The sequence below is a fragment of the Tenrec ecaudatus genome, chromosome 8, assembly GCF_050624435.1.
Source record: "Tenrec ecaudatus isolate mTenEca1 chromosome 8, mTenEca1.hap1, whole genome shotgun sequence".
NCBI classification, from domain to species: domain Eukaryota; kingdom Metazoa; phylum Chordata; class Mammalia; order Afrosoricida; family Tenrecidae; genus Tenrec; species Tenrec ecaudatus.
This window is the reverse complement of record NC_134537.1, coordinates 14,672,057-14,686,098: the sequence shown is the minus strand read 5'-3', so window position 1 is coordinate 14,686,098 and position 14,042 is coordinate 14,672,057. Positions and strand designations below refer to the sequence as shown.

The following is a 14,042-nucleotide window of genomic DNA, read 5'->3' as shown; positions in this document are numbered from 1 at the left end:
GGTGTAACACTACAATCTTCCAGGTGTTGACGCTCCTTCTAGGTTCTGTATCTAGGTTGTACTCTATTGAGATTGGGTGAGTAAATTCCAGTGAATGAGCCTCAGTGAGAAAGATAAGTGATGTGAACCGGGACGTAATTTTATATTGAATTATTATTAGTAAACATTTTGTCATGCAACATGAGTAAATCAATTAACTGAGAACTGTCATCAGCGTGGTAGCATTTGGGGCGCCCTCGTAACACAACATACTGTTGAAGTAACTCTTTGGACACACTGCACCTGACCGAAGGAGCAAAAATACAGAACAAAAACCACAGCAAATTATAGATCCTGTCATACATGTCCAATTCAGGTAATATCTCTATAAATTATTTGGATGGAATGAAAAGAACATAAAACACACAGATTCCTCGTCCCTACCCTACCCCTGGGATCCATATCAGTGAGGATTCACCACTACATCTACAGTTTCTTCCAATACCTTTGATAACTAATTCCTTCTACCATCGAGAGTACTATGAATTATTTTATTGTAATTACTTTGGCCCCTTAAAATCTTCTTTAGGTTCTGCCAATTGATGGAGGAAGCTTCTATTAAGAACTCCAATGGGATGAGAAGAATTTTAATTACGGCTTAATCAGCAGCACAGCCACCAAGCATATAAATTATCATGCACATCGTGCTAAAAATATCCAGTTTCCTTTATCCCCACAACTTTATATTGACAGCACTTATGTGATCATGTTGTACCTGCCAGTCTTTAAACTTCTTTGCTTTACTGGCACATTTCAGCATGAGCCTCTGCTAAGGCCATTAACAGCATTGGTGCTTTGTGTACTTATCCAAATATGTAAATATGGTCTACACAATAAAACGGCTTCAAATAAAAACTGGTGAAAATTATCTGACATTCCATTGGTGTGTCCCTTGTGCATATTCATAGTTGTTGTTGTTGTTTTTAATTTGATTATTTATTTATTTTTTGTATATCAGACATAGTTCTTTCCTGTTTGGTGTTCCACATGCCTAATTTCCATCACGTAACTTAAATCTTCAAAAAATTAATTCTTGAATGTGAATGAAAAAGTATCATTCAGAACAATTGCCTCAAGCAATTGAAATCCATTTTTTTAAAGTTGGCTTGTGTATATATGTACATTTCATATTTTGAAAACCCCCCAAATCCTTGATATCTATATTCACATAATATTCCTTCTTATTTAAATATTAAGAGTCTTGTAGGTTGAGAGCCAAGTAATCTTCAGTCACCTTGCACTGCAATCCATCAAAAAAATAGAGTTTGTTTCTCTTCTCTGGCTATACCCTGGTTGTTGAATGTGAATGGGGGTGGGGGTGGGGATGAGGCAGAGTATTGTTCTGTCCTCCAGTAAATGTGTTGAATGTGTGTAAGGGCTGAATCCCTGGTATTGTGTTGGGGATCATTGTGATGGTGTTGGGTGTCATTAAAGGAACATCGTCAGGTGACCTTCTCATAGCTAGTGTGTAATCAGGGGGGCAGGCGGTCCGAAGAACCACCTCATGCGGATGGATGGGCTCACATTCATGATCCAAATCAGTGTGCTTCATTTGGAGGGACATGATTTCCTCTTCTTGTGCGTGGGTGAGATCGTTGGTCGTGGTGCGCTGGGGGCTGCATCTCCTGTGAACATCATGTCTCCTCTTATCCTTTTTGTAATAAAGGGCTGCAAAGGCCAAGATGTTCAGAAACAGCAGCGATGCTCCAACTGCAATGGTGACACTCAGCTCTGTGGAGTAGTCCCTCTGATCCACTGAAAATGGACTTGGTTGTTGTTTGGGGTCATCCTGCTTGGCAGTGGGAAAGGCGGATGTGACAGGTACTGAATTTTTCCTCGTAGGTCTGAAAGTGATGTCGGTGGATGGCACTTTAGTTGTTGTCGAGGTATACTGAGAAATGTCATTGAGATTATGCAGATGAGGGACCAGCTCCAACCAGAGGTTGACCTTATTGGCTCTGTAATGTTCTTTAACTCTGGGTTTTAATCCAATATGGAGATAAAGTTGGTCTTTCTGGGAATATCTGGTCCATGCTACTTCTTCGAAGCGGTTGGGCTTGGTGTGGATAAACTTTGTATCTTGAGGCACTGGTTGATTTGGATCACTAGGAAAGGAAAAAAAAGAAACCATGAGAACAAACTTGTGTTACCCCCTTTTAAAAAAAAATCAGGGCTTTAGAGGGGGCTCTAACATCCATGTGGGTTCATTTAGGAACATCAATTGCATAGAGGCTGGATTGTTCGATGGATTATACCATAATGCTGGTGATTCCTATTACAGTAGGGTCCTTGCTACCCATTTAGAAATTGGCTATTATCTATGCAAATATTTAAAAGTTTTTATTAAATTATCCATCAGTGATGTTCTATATGCCTTGCATATGAGTTCTCGCTTGGTAAACTGGGAGAGAAGGCATGAAGTATTACAAATAATTGGGGATGGGGAATTAGCGATGCAGGTTTGTCACTCAGCGCTGCTACATACTAGACGTGTTATTAGCTGCTAGCAGTGGCGCTGTTGCACTGGTAACCCCAGTGGCCCTATGCATAACACAGCTCAACGCCGCCAGGGCCTGCACCGGTCTCAGAGTCCTTATCTGTTAAAGGAGGGTCTCAGAACCACAAGCGCCTTCTTAAGTGGGAATTATCATGTTCCTTGTCCTGACAACCTCACAAGGTTATTGAGAGAATTGAAGGGTGTACAGTTCGGTGCATTGGAAAACACTATAAAAGGTGTTATTATTGAGCAACAACAATAATTAATCCTGAGCAATTCAATATCCCAAGGTGTTTCCCAAAACAAGAAAATTTATACTGGCTGCTACTGTAACGGAGCCCCCCAAAATATTTTCTTAGTAAACTTCTAAAAGCAAGCCCTAATAGAGCAGTGATATATATATATATATATAAAAACAATACAATATAGAATTGCTTTTGAAGGAAAGGATTTATTCTCTTTCTGGTGCTAAAACTTTGGGTGCAGTACGATTTTCAACGGCTGCAAGGATACTTTGCTATCATTTTAACATTGACCTTAAGCCCTTAGCTACCTACCCAGTTTTAGCGAAATTAGTCCAGTATGTCATTACCACCGCACTCAGCATCACGTCGTTTTTGGAGAAATTGCAAGGGAATAACTCTGTCGGGCCAATCATGGGGATTCCCAACACATAGGGAACTTCGTCTCCATGCGCCGCATCTGCCCAAGCGGGAACCTGGTCAGTTTGGCAATGATGGTAAAAGGCATAGAAGTAGGTGGGTGAACCGAAGTTTGAGTGCAGATCTGCGGTAGCTACGGCTGGGGCCACCCACTGATGGTCCGTAAACAACGCCAGGAGGGTCTTCCTTCTGGTTTCAGGGTTGTGACGGTCAGCCCAGTCAGTGTACATGAACTTAATTGTTTCTCGCAAAACGTCTTTGCCTTCAGGATATCCGTATAAATTGTCAACAAAATTTGAAACAGCAAAGTCAAAATCGCTAGCCGATATACCATCATCACTGTCAACTATATTTTCGACAAATTTTAAGCCTTCCCCTTGGTTAACGCCTAACATGATGTCATAATTGAGAAACTCTCCTTGTTCCATCAATATCTGTGGGTCATCTGGTATGACATCGCCATCAATGACGGGTCCAAAGGCTATGTGGTATCGTGCGGGTTGAATATCTTGGTCAACGAGTTCTTTATAAGGCTTCTTCTGCAGACATTCTACTAACTCTACGGTATCTGACACATTGCACCCAACTTTTGTGGCCAACATTCGGGCGTATTTTGCAGGTTGGAAGCTAACAGCCCAGCTGGATAAGGCTGTTCCACTTTGAGCTATTGCTCGTTGAAAAAGTCCTATAAGAAATGACAAAAGAGTTTTCAGATAAACTTTGAATGACGTTGTGATAACATATTACTTGATATTTTAAACACGTATCTAAAAACTCAAGTGCAACTCAAGAAACAGGTATATAGAGACGTTTGTGTTTTTTCTTAATAGAAGGCACACAAAACCATCCCCAGGGCTCAGTGAGCCAGAGAGCTAAGCCTACATCTTGTGTTTTTGGTAGCAACTGCCTCAGGGAGCAGAGGGTCTAAAGAAGCAAGGAAGAAAAGGCATAGATACTATTGGTAAGAGCCCCAAAGATTTTCTTGAATAATCATGTAAACACTTACATAATCAATGCAACCAGTCAGATGTGGGGTCAACCTTCTCCCATTTTGAAAACTCCCCATCAGACATTTCAGCGTCTTTTGGCAGGGTTTTCTTATATTTGCCTGCTTTGGGGGCCCATCAGAATGGCTCTCTGTGCTTCTTTTAAGCAGATTTCAGTTGGACAAGAGATGCTGAGGGGCCACAAAGCTACTGGAGCGGGGAATGGGGAATGCCCTGGGGGTGGCCCTTCAAGAACATAAAACAGAATATCACTTCAGACATGCTCTCCCAGCTCCTCATGTCAGACATAGTATGCTAAGTATTTATCTTTCAGAAGAAGACATAATATTTGAAGTATTTTCACGAGGTTAAAGAAAAAGCCATCCATCAGGAGAATGATTTAGTGGGGGTGACTTGATTTTTTTCCTCCGTCGACTGTGCACACTTATATTTTATCATAGGATGAACAGTACACATCATATGACTTTGTGCTTACTTGCATTTAAGCATTGTAAATCAGGGCCCATATGCAGTTTGATAAAGTCAGCATGTCATTCAAAATTTTAAATGTTTTAAATTTATTTGTTAGGTTACTTTGTAATAAAATTCTTAGTTAAAAATACAAATTTTCTCATTTCTTTTAATAATGTATATTTATGATCAACTTTCAAATATAGCTTTATAATTCAACAAGTTATACACATGCTTTAGTATTCATATGTATAAATGAAATACTTAATAGCTTATTTTGTAAAGTGCTAAATCATTTTTGAGTTAAATGCAAAGTTTAAGATTTCCCTGGACACATGACTATTTCATCAGTGTGTATGTATGGTGTTTCTAGACAATTCTAAAAGTATGCATGATCTAAACAATATGAATTTAAATTGGTTTTCATTTTCTGGAGTATATATGAACATATGTCAGCTTGCTAAAGCCAAGTATCTTATAGCAAACTGTACAAATGCATATCCTTTATAAAAATCCTATAGACCATGTGTTTATTTTTTCACACTTGATCTGGGAAAGACATTACTAACTGAACATATTCCAACTAAAACAAGCCCTCTGGTTTCTATATTTTCTCCCCATTTTAGTCCTTCGAGGGCATTGACTATGTAGGCACACACGTGTGTCTGTGCCTTCAGGAGAAAATACACACTGTATAAAATACACCCTGAAATGTACAATTCAGACGACAATGGGGGGAAAATCATGTGTTTTATCCTTAGTGACAGTCGCTTATTACGTTGCTGTAAAATTTGGTTGCTCTGTGGTAGATACAGGCCTGCCACAGTCTTTGTGGGACTTCAATGTTTTTTAGAGTCTATGTCTGCATTGGAGACAGGAAATCAGCACCCTGATTCCAAGGAGCATCTCCTGGCCAAAGCAGGCAGCTTTGTTTGAAGAGATGGGAGTAGGGCGGGGCCATCCAGTATCTGTGTCTCTCACAAGGGATAGACAGCTAGCACGGAAGGATGTAATCTAGTGATGCATTTGAAACTGTTTGTACAGCCATTGGCCATTGTTTACCACACCATCAGTCAGTGATTAGGAAGGCCAGCACTGATGAATTAATGGATTGATCTTTCTATCCACTGAATGTCCACTTTTTATCCACAGGGTTAATATGAATTGGAATCAACCCAAGGGCAGCAGCTTTGGGTTTTTAGTTTAATAATGGCTAGAACTAGCTATAGAAAAAGTGGCAGAAATAATATCTGAGGCTAAATGACCTTGAGAAGTTGACACAGACGTCCTGAAGTTGGTGTAGCTAAGTATTGGTTTTTGTATAGTCCTAAGGCTAGAATAATCTAATCCTCCTCATTAAAAAAAGTCACTTAAAAACAAGCCATTTAATTATAAACTTGAATTCTTATACAACTAGGGATGTTTATATATGTCAGTTTGTCATCTCAGTCAGAATGCTAATATAAATTAGGTGGTTATGTAAGCTATGTTGAGAAATTCAGCCTAAAATATTATATGATTCTTCCAATATATATTCTTATAAATATACTCATTTAATAATGTATGACTCATTTAATAAATTATTCTTAAAAAAATTAATCTGTATGTAACTTTGCTATAAAAATATTTATGACAGGTGCTCATTTCACAGGATTCCATTTTATATATGCTTCATGAATTATACTTGTTAATGTTGATACTTGATATGTATGCATATTAGAAAAAGAAAATTCAAGACAGTTTATCTTGATACATATTGCTTATCTTTTTATCTACTATTAAGAAGAGAAAATATTTGTTTTCTGTTGGCTTCTCCAACAAAGGTGTTCTTGTAAATATTAAAATTAATAATGTGGCTATACACGAGACTAAACTCATGGTAAAATGGAAATCTCTGAAGAACCACATGATGACTTTTGGGCAAGCATGTTGGAAAAGGAATGTTATGGCCAGATGATAGAGACATAGAAATATTTATTTAATCCAAGCAGTCTCTGTTTTGCATGCTGCCTCATAAGGTTTATTTTTGTGGGGGGCGGGACGGGGGAAGGAATAACACTTTGTAATTGAAAAATTTCTTTTAAATCACAGAAAAATGTGTTTTTATTTTTAATCAAAAGCTCTACTAGTAACTTCAATGCTTTGACAATTTTGGATCATGCATGCAGCTTAATCAAACACTCATTCTCTCCAAGTGAAAGCACGCATTATCAGACACACTACCATACAGCTTCTTCGTTGTCTTACTACTACTGAATGGTTGAAACTGTCTATTATCTTGAAAGTAGGTCATAAAAAATCCTAAAAGTTCCTCTCTTTGCTTGCAGAATCAAGAGAGGACAAGACTGGGAACATCTTTGATTAACCCAAGGATCACCCCATTGGAAGAAGGAACTCCCCAACAAAACACAATTTGGCCACCAAGTCAGTGCTGACTTGTAGCGACTCAGAAGGACAGAGCAGAACTGTCACAGAGCTGCCTAGGCTGTTGTCTGGACAGAAGCACACTGCCACATCTTTCTCTCTCAGCGCAGCGGGGTCCAAACACTGACCTTGTGCCTAATAGCTTTGCATTGAACACCTACCACACCAGGGCTCTTTTGGAAGAAAGAAAAGTCACTCTCATTCTATTTTGAAGTCTGTTTGACAGGGCATTCTTACAAAGCATCCCAGGAGACCCAGAAAGGAGTTTGAGAAAAATTTAAACATGCATAGAAAAGCTGAAGAAACGTAGTTTTTATAAAACAACAATTGAGTTTGTACAGAGAACTATATACAAAGCATCACATACTACGGATGGTGGTGACATGCAGACACCCAAATTGTCAAAAGTTGCAACCTGCATAATACCTTTGGTTGAATTGCTCCAACGGTTACCTTCAGAATAATGGGATAAAGTCAGCAGATTGACACATGAACCCCCAGCGCCAGATCCAAAAACAGTGATTCTTAAGGGATCCCCACCAAAGAATCCAATGTTCTCACTAGTCCATCTTAAAGCCTGTATGAGATCAAGGAGTCCATAGTTTCCTTTTGCAGCCTGATCGCCTGTACTTAAGAAACCTGAAAAACAGAAGTGGAAGAAAAAAAAAAAGAGAAGTCAGTTGAGAATCATCCTTTTTAGCGTTGCCATTAATTAAAATGATAAAGTTTAAATACAACAGAAGGCTGTGTTAGTCAAAGTGAGGCTAGTTCCAGTTCTATTGTAGAAACTGTTCTCCACTAGAACAAAATGATTTGATGTAGGAATAGCAGCAGTGACTAAAATTTTAAAAGACCCTGAACTTCCCAAATGCTTCTTAGGTTGTCTAGGTAACAAGTAACAGAGGGCAGATAAAGGGATTGAAAACATTCTGAAAGGTCTCCAGCGAGTTGTGGCAGAGGCCAAGCTCCTTGATGGAGACCTTTGGACATTATCATGGGAATGATGAGTACATGTATATTTGGCATCAAAGACAGTCTCAGTCCTCAGGTCACTCATGGTCTGCCAGGCTGGGATTTAAAGCATTTGTAGCAGGGTCACAGGACTAGAGAGAGCATAGCCCAAGTACTTGGCTAAAAGTTGTGAAAGAGGTTTTATAAACTCCACACAATTATACACAACATTTTTCATGTATACGCATATGTACATTTTTATTAATAGTAATTTAAAATAGTTGCTATTGAGTTGTTCCAATTCAGGATCAATGACTGATTAAAAAAAAATATGTTGTCAGGGCTTTCTTCCCAGAAGCCTCAGGGTGGACTTGAACCTTTAATCTCTTGGTTAGCAGCCAAGTATAACAAGTGTTTTTAAGGTTGAGAATTAAGAAATAACTACTGTGATCGATGTCATTAGGGACCACCTTCAGTTGGGATATTTTAAATATAAGCATTTTCATCAGTTCAGTAATTAAACGGTATAGAACAGTTGTAGGTTTTTGAAGAGTCCTGGCTTATATTGCTTCTGTAATACTTGACTGAAAACATACTGCCATACACTCTATTCTGCCACAAAGCGAGTTTGTAAAGCAAAGTAGTGCTGCCCCTGAGGGCTTCCAAGCAAGGCTGTAAACTCTATGGGGGCTGACAGCCACATCTTCCCCTGCAGGGTGGCTGGTGGGTCCGATGGCTGAGTTTTTGGTAGCTACCAGGTACTTTCGCCCCTGCACTGCTAGGGATTCTTTCAGAGTGCCCAGGACTGTACCTTTCAGTGAATCTGATCAGCATGAGAGACCTATGTTGAATACCAGAGAGAATGGAGGTAGAGGAGTGGTTATAAGGATCTCAATCAACAACAAAGTGAATTAAAAATATATTGTGGTGTTGGCATTTATGGGGCTTTTCTTCTTTGTAGCCAGTATTAGTATCATTTGATCCCAGATAATTTCCAAAGTCATCGTTGTCTTGAATTTCATAGAACAAACTGAAACTGTGTGGCCCTGTCTTACAATCTTGCTCTTTTTTTCCTTTTTCATACTGTTTTATTAGAACCTAATCCAGACATCTTTAAGATGGACATTACTGTTCAGAAAAGAACCAAAGATATAACTTTAGTAAGGCTTCATCCGTTTTTCTGATTAAATCGTTGTTGCAATGTGTTAAATATAACACGTAAAATAAACATCTACTCTCTATTTCTACACTAGTATATGTAGAAAAACAATTTAAAAACTACCAAATAATTTATGGACTCTATATTTCATAGAAAATATTTAGAAATGCATTATATGTAAATTAATTATACTAGGGAGTTGATTTCTAATATCAACAAATTTACTAAGCTAATTGAGAAAAAGAAATTCCAGGTGTATTCTCTTATTGTGAGTCTATTGTACAAAATCAACATAATGGTCAATACTTTTAAAGGAAATTACTTTATTCAATTTGAAATACACCTTTGTTTTAAATAAAATAATCCAGAAAATCAATTATAGTTATAAAAACATTATGATTATAGAATCTATACATTGAGTAAATTAATCTATACCTATGAAGTATATATGGATGGACAAGGAATTCTTTAGCACTATTCTGCATACAACAGATGATTACGTACATTTTGCTGAGTGATTTACTAAAATATGAAGACATTATTATGAACTCTACAAGATTATGAACTCTAAGTCCTGTGTGTGTTTTTCTATATAATAATGGGAACATTAAATGGTCCTAGATATTGCAGCTATATTTCCAAAGGTATTCCTTAGACAACTTGCATTCAGTCATGCAATGCATTGCATGCAGAGTCATGTTTAAAATGTCTTATTGTAATTAACCTATGCTGTATGAACCGGACAGAGAGGAGCAGTACCTTTGGGCCTGCCCTCCTGTGTCTGAGCATTTATATATATGTGTGCATATTTATGTTTGTAAATATGTATATATAGATAGACAAACATTATTGCTATAAAATCACAGAAATCTTAAATAGAAATATACCCAAAGGTGTAGCTATTATTTCTTAACATCTCTCCAATCTAGTTGTTTGACATTTTTGAGAGTGGTATTTTTATTTCTCTAACCCTTTCCCAAAGAATTCCGCTTTTCATCTGATACCACATACAAATTGTAGGGTATTTTTCATCCTCCAGGGATTCAAATCATGTTCCTTTTCAATGTCTTTGAGTTTTGAGCACAGAGAAATCTGAAACCATACAATCGGTCTATCTGGTGGATGGGAAATGGTTTCTCAATGAAATTCTTGTAGGACAGTTCTTGCGATCCTCAAAGAATGAGCAGGTGCATTGTTATGATAGAAAAAGGAAAATTCCTCAGTATAACTTAATTTTCTTACAAATTAGCTTCTCAATTTTCTCAAAACTTCATAATAAGCCTCACTGATCATCTTCCGTCCTTCCATAAGCTTTATTGAGTTAACTTTGGAAAACCCCCGGACAATGGCAAAATCTTTTGAGCTGACTTTTCTACCTTGCATTAAACTAGTCTAGCAGAGCCCCTCAAAAGCCACTGTGTTCGTTGGACTTTTATTTTGAAGGTACCCTAATGAGACAAAAAAAAAAACATATTGCTGAGAGAACCTGTCTGCAGCCTCCCAGTGAACACAGAAGACATATCCAGACATCTTTTGTTTGGGAATAAGCCCATTCTTGTAAAAACTGAAACCCTATTAGCACTACATTTCTTTTACTAACCTATACTAGATAGTTGTTCAAATAGTTCTGAGTCATAGATGCCCTATGAATAAGTAAACAAAGCATGGCCTGGTCCTGTGCCTTCCTCACCCACTGTAGTTCTGTTTGAGCGTGTTGCTGTGGCCACTGTACTAATCAATCCTTGGGTGGGGTGGGTGTCTTCCTCTTTTTCTCTGCCCCTCTGAAAATCAGTTCCAAGAATGGGAGAAGGCTTTCCACCTGCATTCTAGCGAGATTCTGGCTATAAGCAGATTTGTTTCCATGAATATTTGTTTGCTCTGGCAGCCCATGGTACGTTGAATATCCTTTGTCAACACTGTAAGTCAAATGCGTCAGTTCATCCGAGGTTTTCCTTATCACAGGCATATGGCATGACTGAAGAGACGATGGTCCTAGTCAGGCGCACCTCAGTCCAACAATAACAACTTTGACACCTTAAGAGTTCTTTAACAACAGATTGGCCCAATGCAAGATGCTGTTTGATTTCTTGACTGCTACTTCTCTGAGCACTAAATGTGGAACCCAAGCAAAATGAAATCCTTGGCGGATCCCACCTTTCCTCCTTTCACCATCAGGTTGTTTGTTGGCTCAGTTGTGAGGATTTTGGCTTGTTTTCTTTGGTGTGTGCTCCATATAGAATGTTCTATACTTTTATATATAGATATACATAAACAAAGAATATACACAACAAAGGACAGATATGTATATAAATATGTATATGCGTGTATAAATGTATGATTGTGTGTATATGAATGTGTGATTGTGTGTGTATATATACATATATATTCCTAGTGGTATAGTGGGTTACAATTTGCTCTTATAACTGAAAGGTCAGCAGTTTGAGACTACCAATTGCTCCTTGAGAGAAACATGAGGCTTTCTACTCCCACAAAGATTTTCAGTCTTGGAAACCCACAGACAGTTCTGCCTTGTCTTTTGGGTTACTATGAGTCAGAATCAAATTGCTGGCAGTTTATATGTATTATTATATGTGTATTATATATAAATATTAAATAAACACAAAATATGTACTATATACATGCATACCTAATATATAATATATAGTAGAAATGCTTTTATGTCTGTATGTGTATATTTCATTTTGTGTGTATTTAAACTATTTATTACTATGAAATCAGAGTAACTTTGAGTTTTGAAATTGGGAAAAACTTACAGAAAGGCAGTAAATCAAGTTACATCACTTCAGACATAGTAAAGTCCATGATTTTATGACTTCTTTGGGATTAAAAGCGATCTCTAATGCTGCATTAAAACAGTATCGGTAGTTCAGCTAAGGGCACACTATGAGGAAATTTAAATAAACTGGCACATCGGAAGAACAAAATACAAAGCAGTTTGCTAGTTACCAGATGGCACGCACGGCTTCTACTCATTATACCTTGCTATCCAGTGAAGTAATGTTTTTAAAATTCTTTTTTAGTTCACGTAGCTATTAGATGCATTAAAACAGAATGATTTCTAACCACCACTGTTGGAACTTTACATTTAACTGCACCAACTATATCAAGTTGTAAAATGACACAAAAAATAAAATAAAAATAAACCCACCTGTGTAGCATTTCTGAGTCTAGGAACCTTTCCTTGACTACACAGACTAATCTTTCTTTTGTAGAGAGGCGGGTGAGTTTGAACTGCCCACCTTGTAGATCGCAGTCCACTAGTTAGCCCACAGCACCACCAGGGATCCTTAATTCAGACATGCAGAAACTCAGTTTCACAGAGACCTGGACGTGCTGGCTATCTGATTACTTTGGGGAAGAACATATTCTCCTTACTGCCATTAAATCACTCTTAACAGATGGTCTTACTTTATCTGGACGTTCTCCGTCTTTGTTATAAGCTATGCTCTTTGAGAGAACTCCCAGTGCCATAGTGGATTGCAAATTGGGCTGATAACCCCAAAATCAATAGCTCAAACACATCACCTACACCATGGGGAAAAGCTGAGGTTTCCTGTTCCACCTGAACATTCAAATCCTCAGGCAGTTCTACCCTTCCATATAGGATCACCAAGAGTCAGAATTGAACATATGAAAGTAAATATTTTTAGTTAGTATAGTTTCTATGCTGGAGTAAAATGTGGTAGTTTGCTTTTCTTAAGATTTAAAGCCCTAGACACCCTGGAGGGCATTTCTACTTCATCCTAGAACAGTGGTTCTCAGCCTTCCTAATACCTCGCCCTCATGTGGTGGAGAACCCCTCCCCCCCAACCATAAAATTATTTTCGTTGCTACTTCATCACTGTCATTTTGCTACTGTGATGAATCGGGCGACCCCTGTGAAGGGGTCATTCGACCCTCAGGTTGAGAATTGCTGGGACCTATAGGATCACTCTGAATTGGAATTAAGTAAAAGCAATCGACGCCCCAAATAACATATTGAACTTATTATTTTGATCTTCAATATCATAAAAGCAAACATGTTTTTCTTTTATGGGAAGGAATCACTGAACTATCCAGAAAAATAATCAACTAATTTTATTGATTCATGAATATAAATTTAAAATTGGGATTAAGCTATGAATTAGGGCACAGGTCCATATATCCATTTCAAATGCTATTAAATTATTTTGATATAATTTATTTAATATTATTTTTATATTTTTAAATCATTTCCAAATGTTGGGCCTACATGGAACTCAGTTCTTCTTGTCTAATTAAATTTAGTGAGTAGGCAGATACAGATTCAATGTGATGTCTACTTAGTCAAACCATTAGGATTACATTTAAATTTCAAAACTGAATGCACTGCCATCAAATCGATGCCGACTCATAGTGACCCTATAGGGTAGGATAGAACCATTCTTGTGAGTTCTGAGACTGATGCTCTTTAAGAGAGTAGAATGCCAAGTCTTTCTCCTAGCTGGTTGGCTGGTGGTTTTGAACTACTGATCTTGCGAATCACAGTCCAGTTGCATAAACATTACATGTTAGGCAAAATCAAGCAAGTGCACATGGCCATAAACCCTTGGAATGGAAGAATGCAGATTGGGACTAAAATAAATTGGAGAAAGGGTAAAGAAATACAAATACATCATGCAGTCAAGGTACTTCCTTGGTCAATTGAGGTACACTTCACCCAGCCTCCCATAAACAGATGGTAAAGAGTTCTCATCAGGCCATCAAGTGCACATTGTGAGTCCTGGCTGAAGGTGAAGGAAACAAGTCCCTGAGATCTAAACTATGATCTTGTGTGTATGCTCCTTGAATTTTGAGAACATCCCAGAAACGTG

The 14,042-nt window shown here is 37.9% G+C and overlaps 1 protein-coding gene across 6 annotated transcripts in view; it reads right to left on the bottom strand.

Annotated features, from left to right (window-relative positions):
- Positions 1–1,321: 1,321 nt before the first annotated feature.
- Positions 1,322–14,042, bottom strand: part of NLGN1 (neuroligin 1) — an 808,081-nt gene continuing 795,360 nt past the window's right edge. For 3 of the 6 annotated variants that reach the window (XM_075555594.1, XM_075555598.1, XM_075555600.1), the window contains 3 exons: positions 7,533–7,718; positions 3,094–3,883; positions 1,322–2,144 (listed from right to left, as the gene is read on the bottom strand). In XM_075555594.1, the coding sequence (XP_075411709.1) occupies positions 1,322–2,144; positions 3,094–3,883; positions 7,533–7,718 (1,799 nt within the window). Of the gene's footprint in view, positions 2,145–3,093; positions 3,884–7,505; positions 7,719–14,042 lie in introns of all 6 variants that reach the window. The other 3 variants (XM_075555596.1, XM_075555595.1, XM_075555597.1) reach the window with 1 other exon arrangement.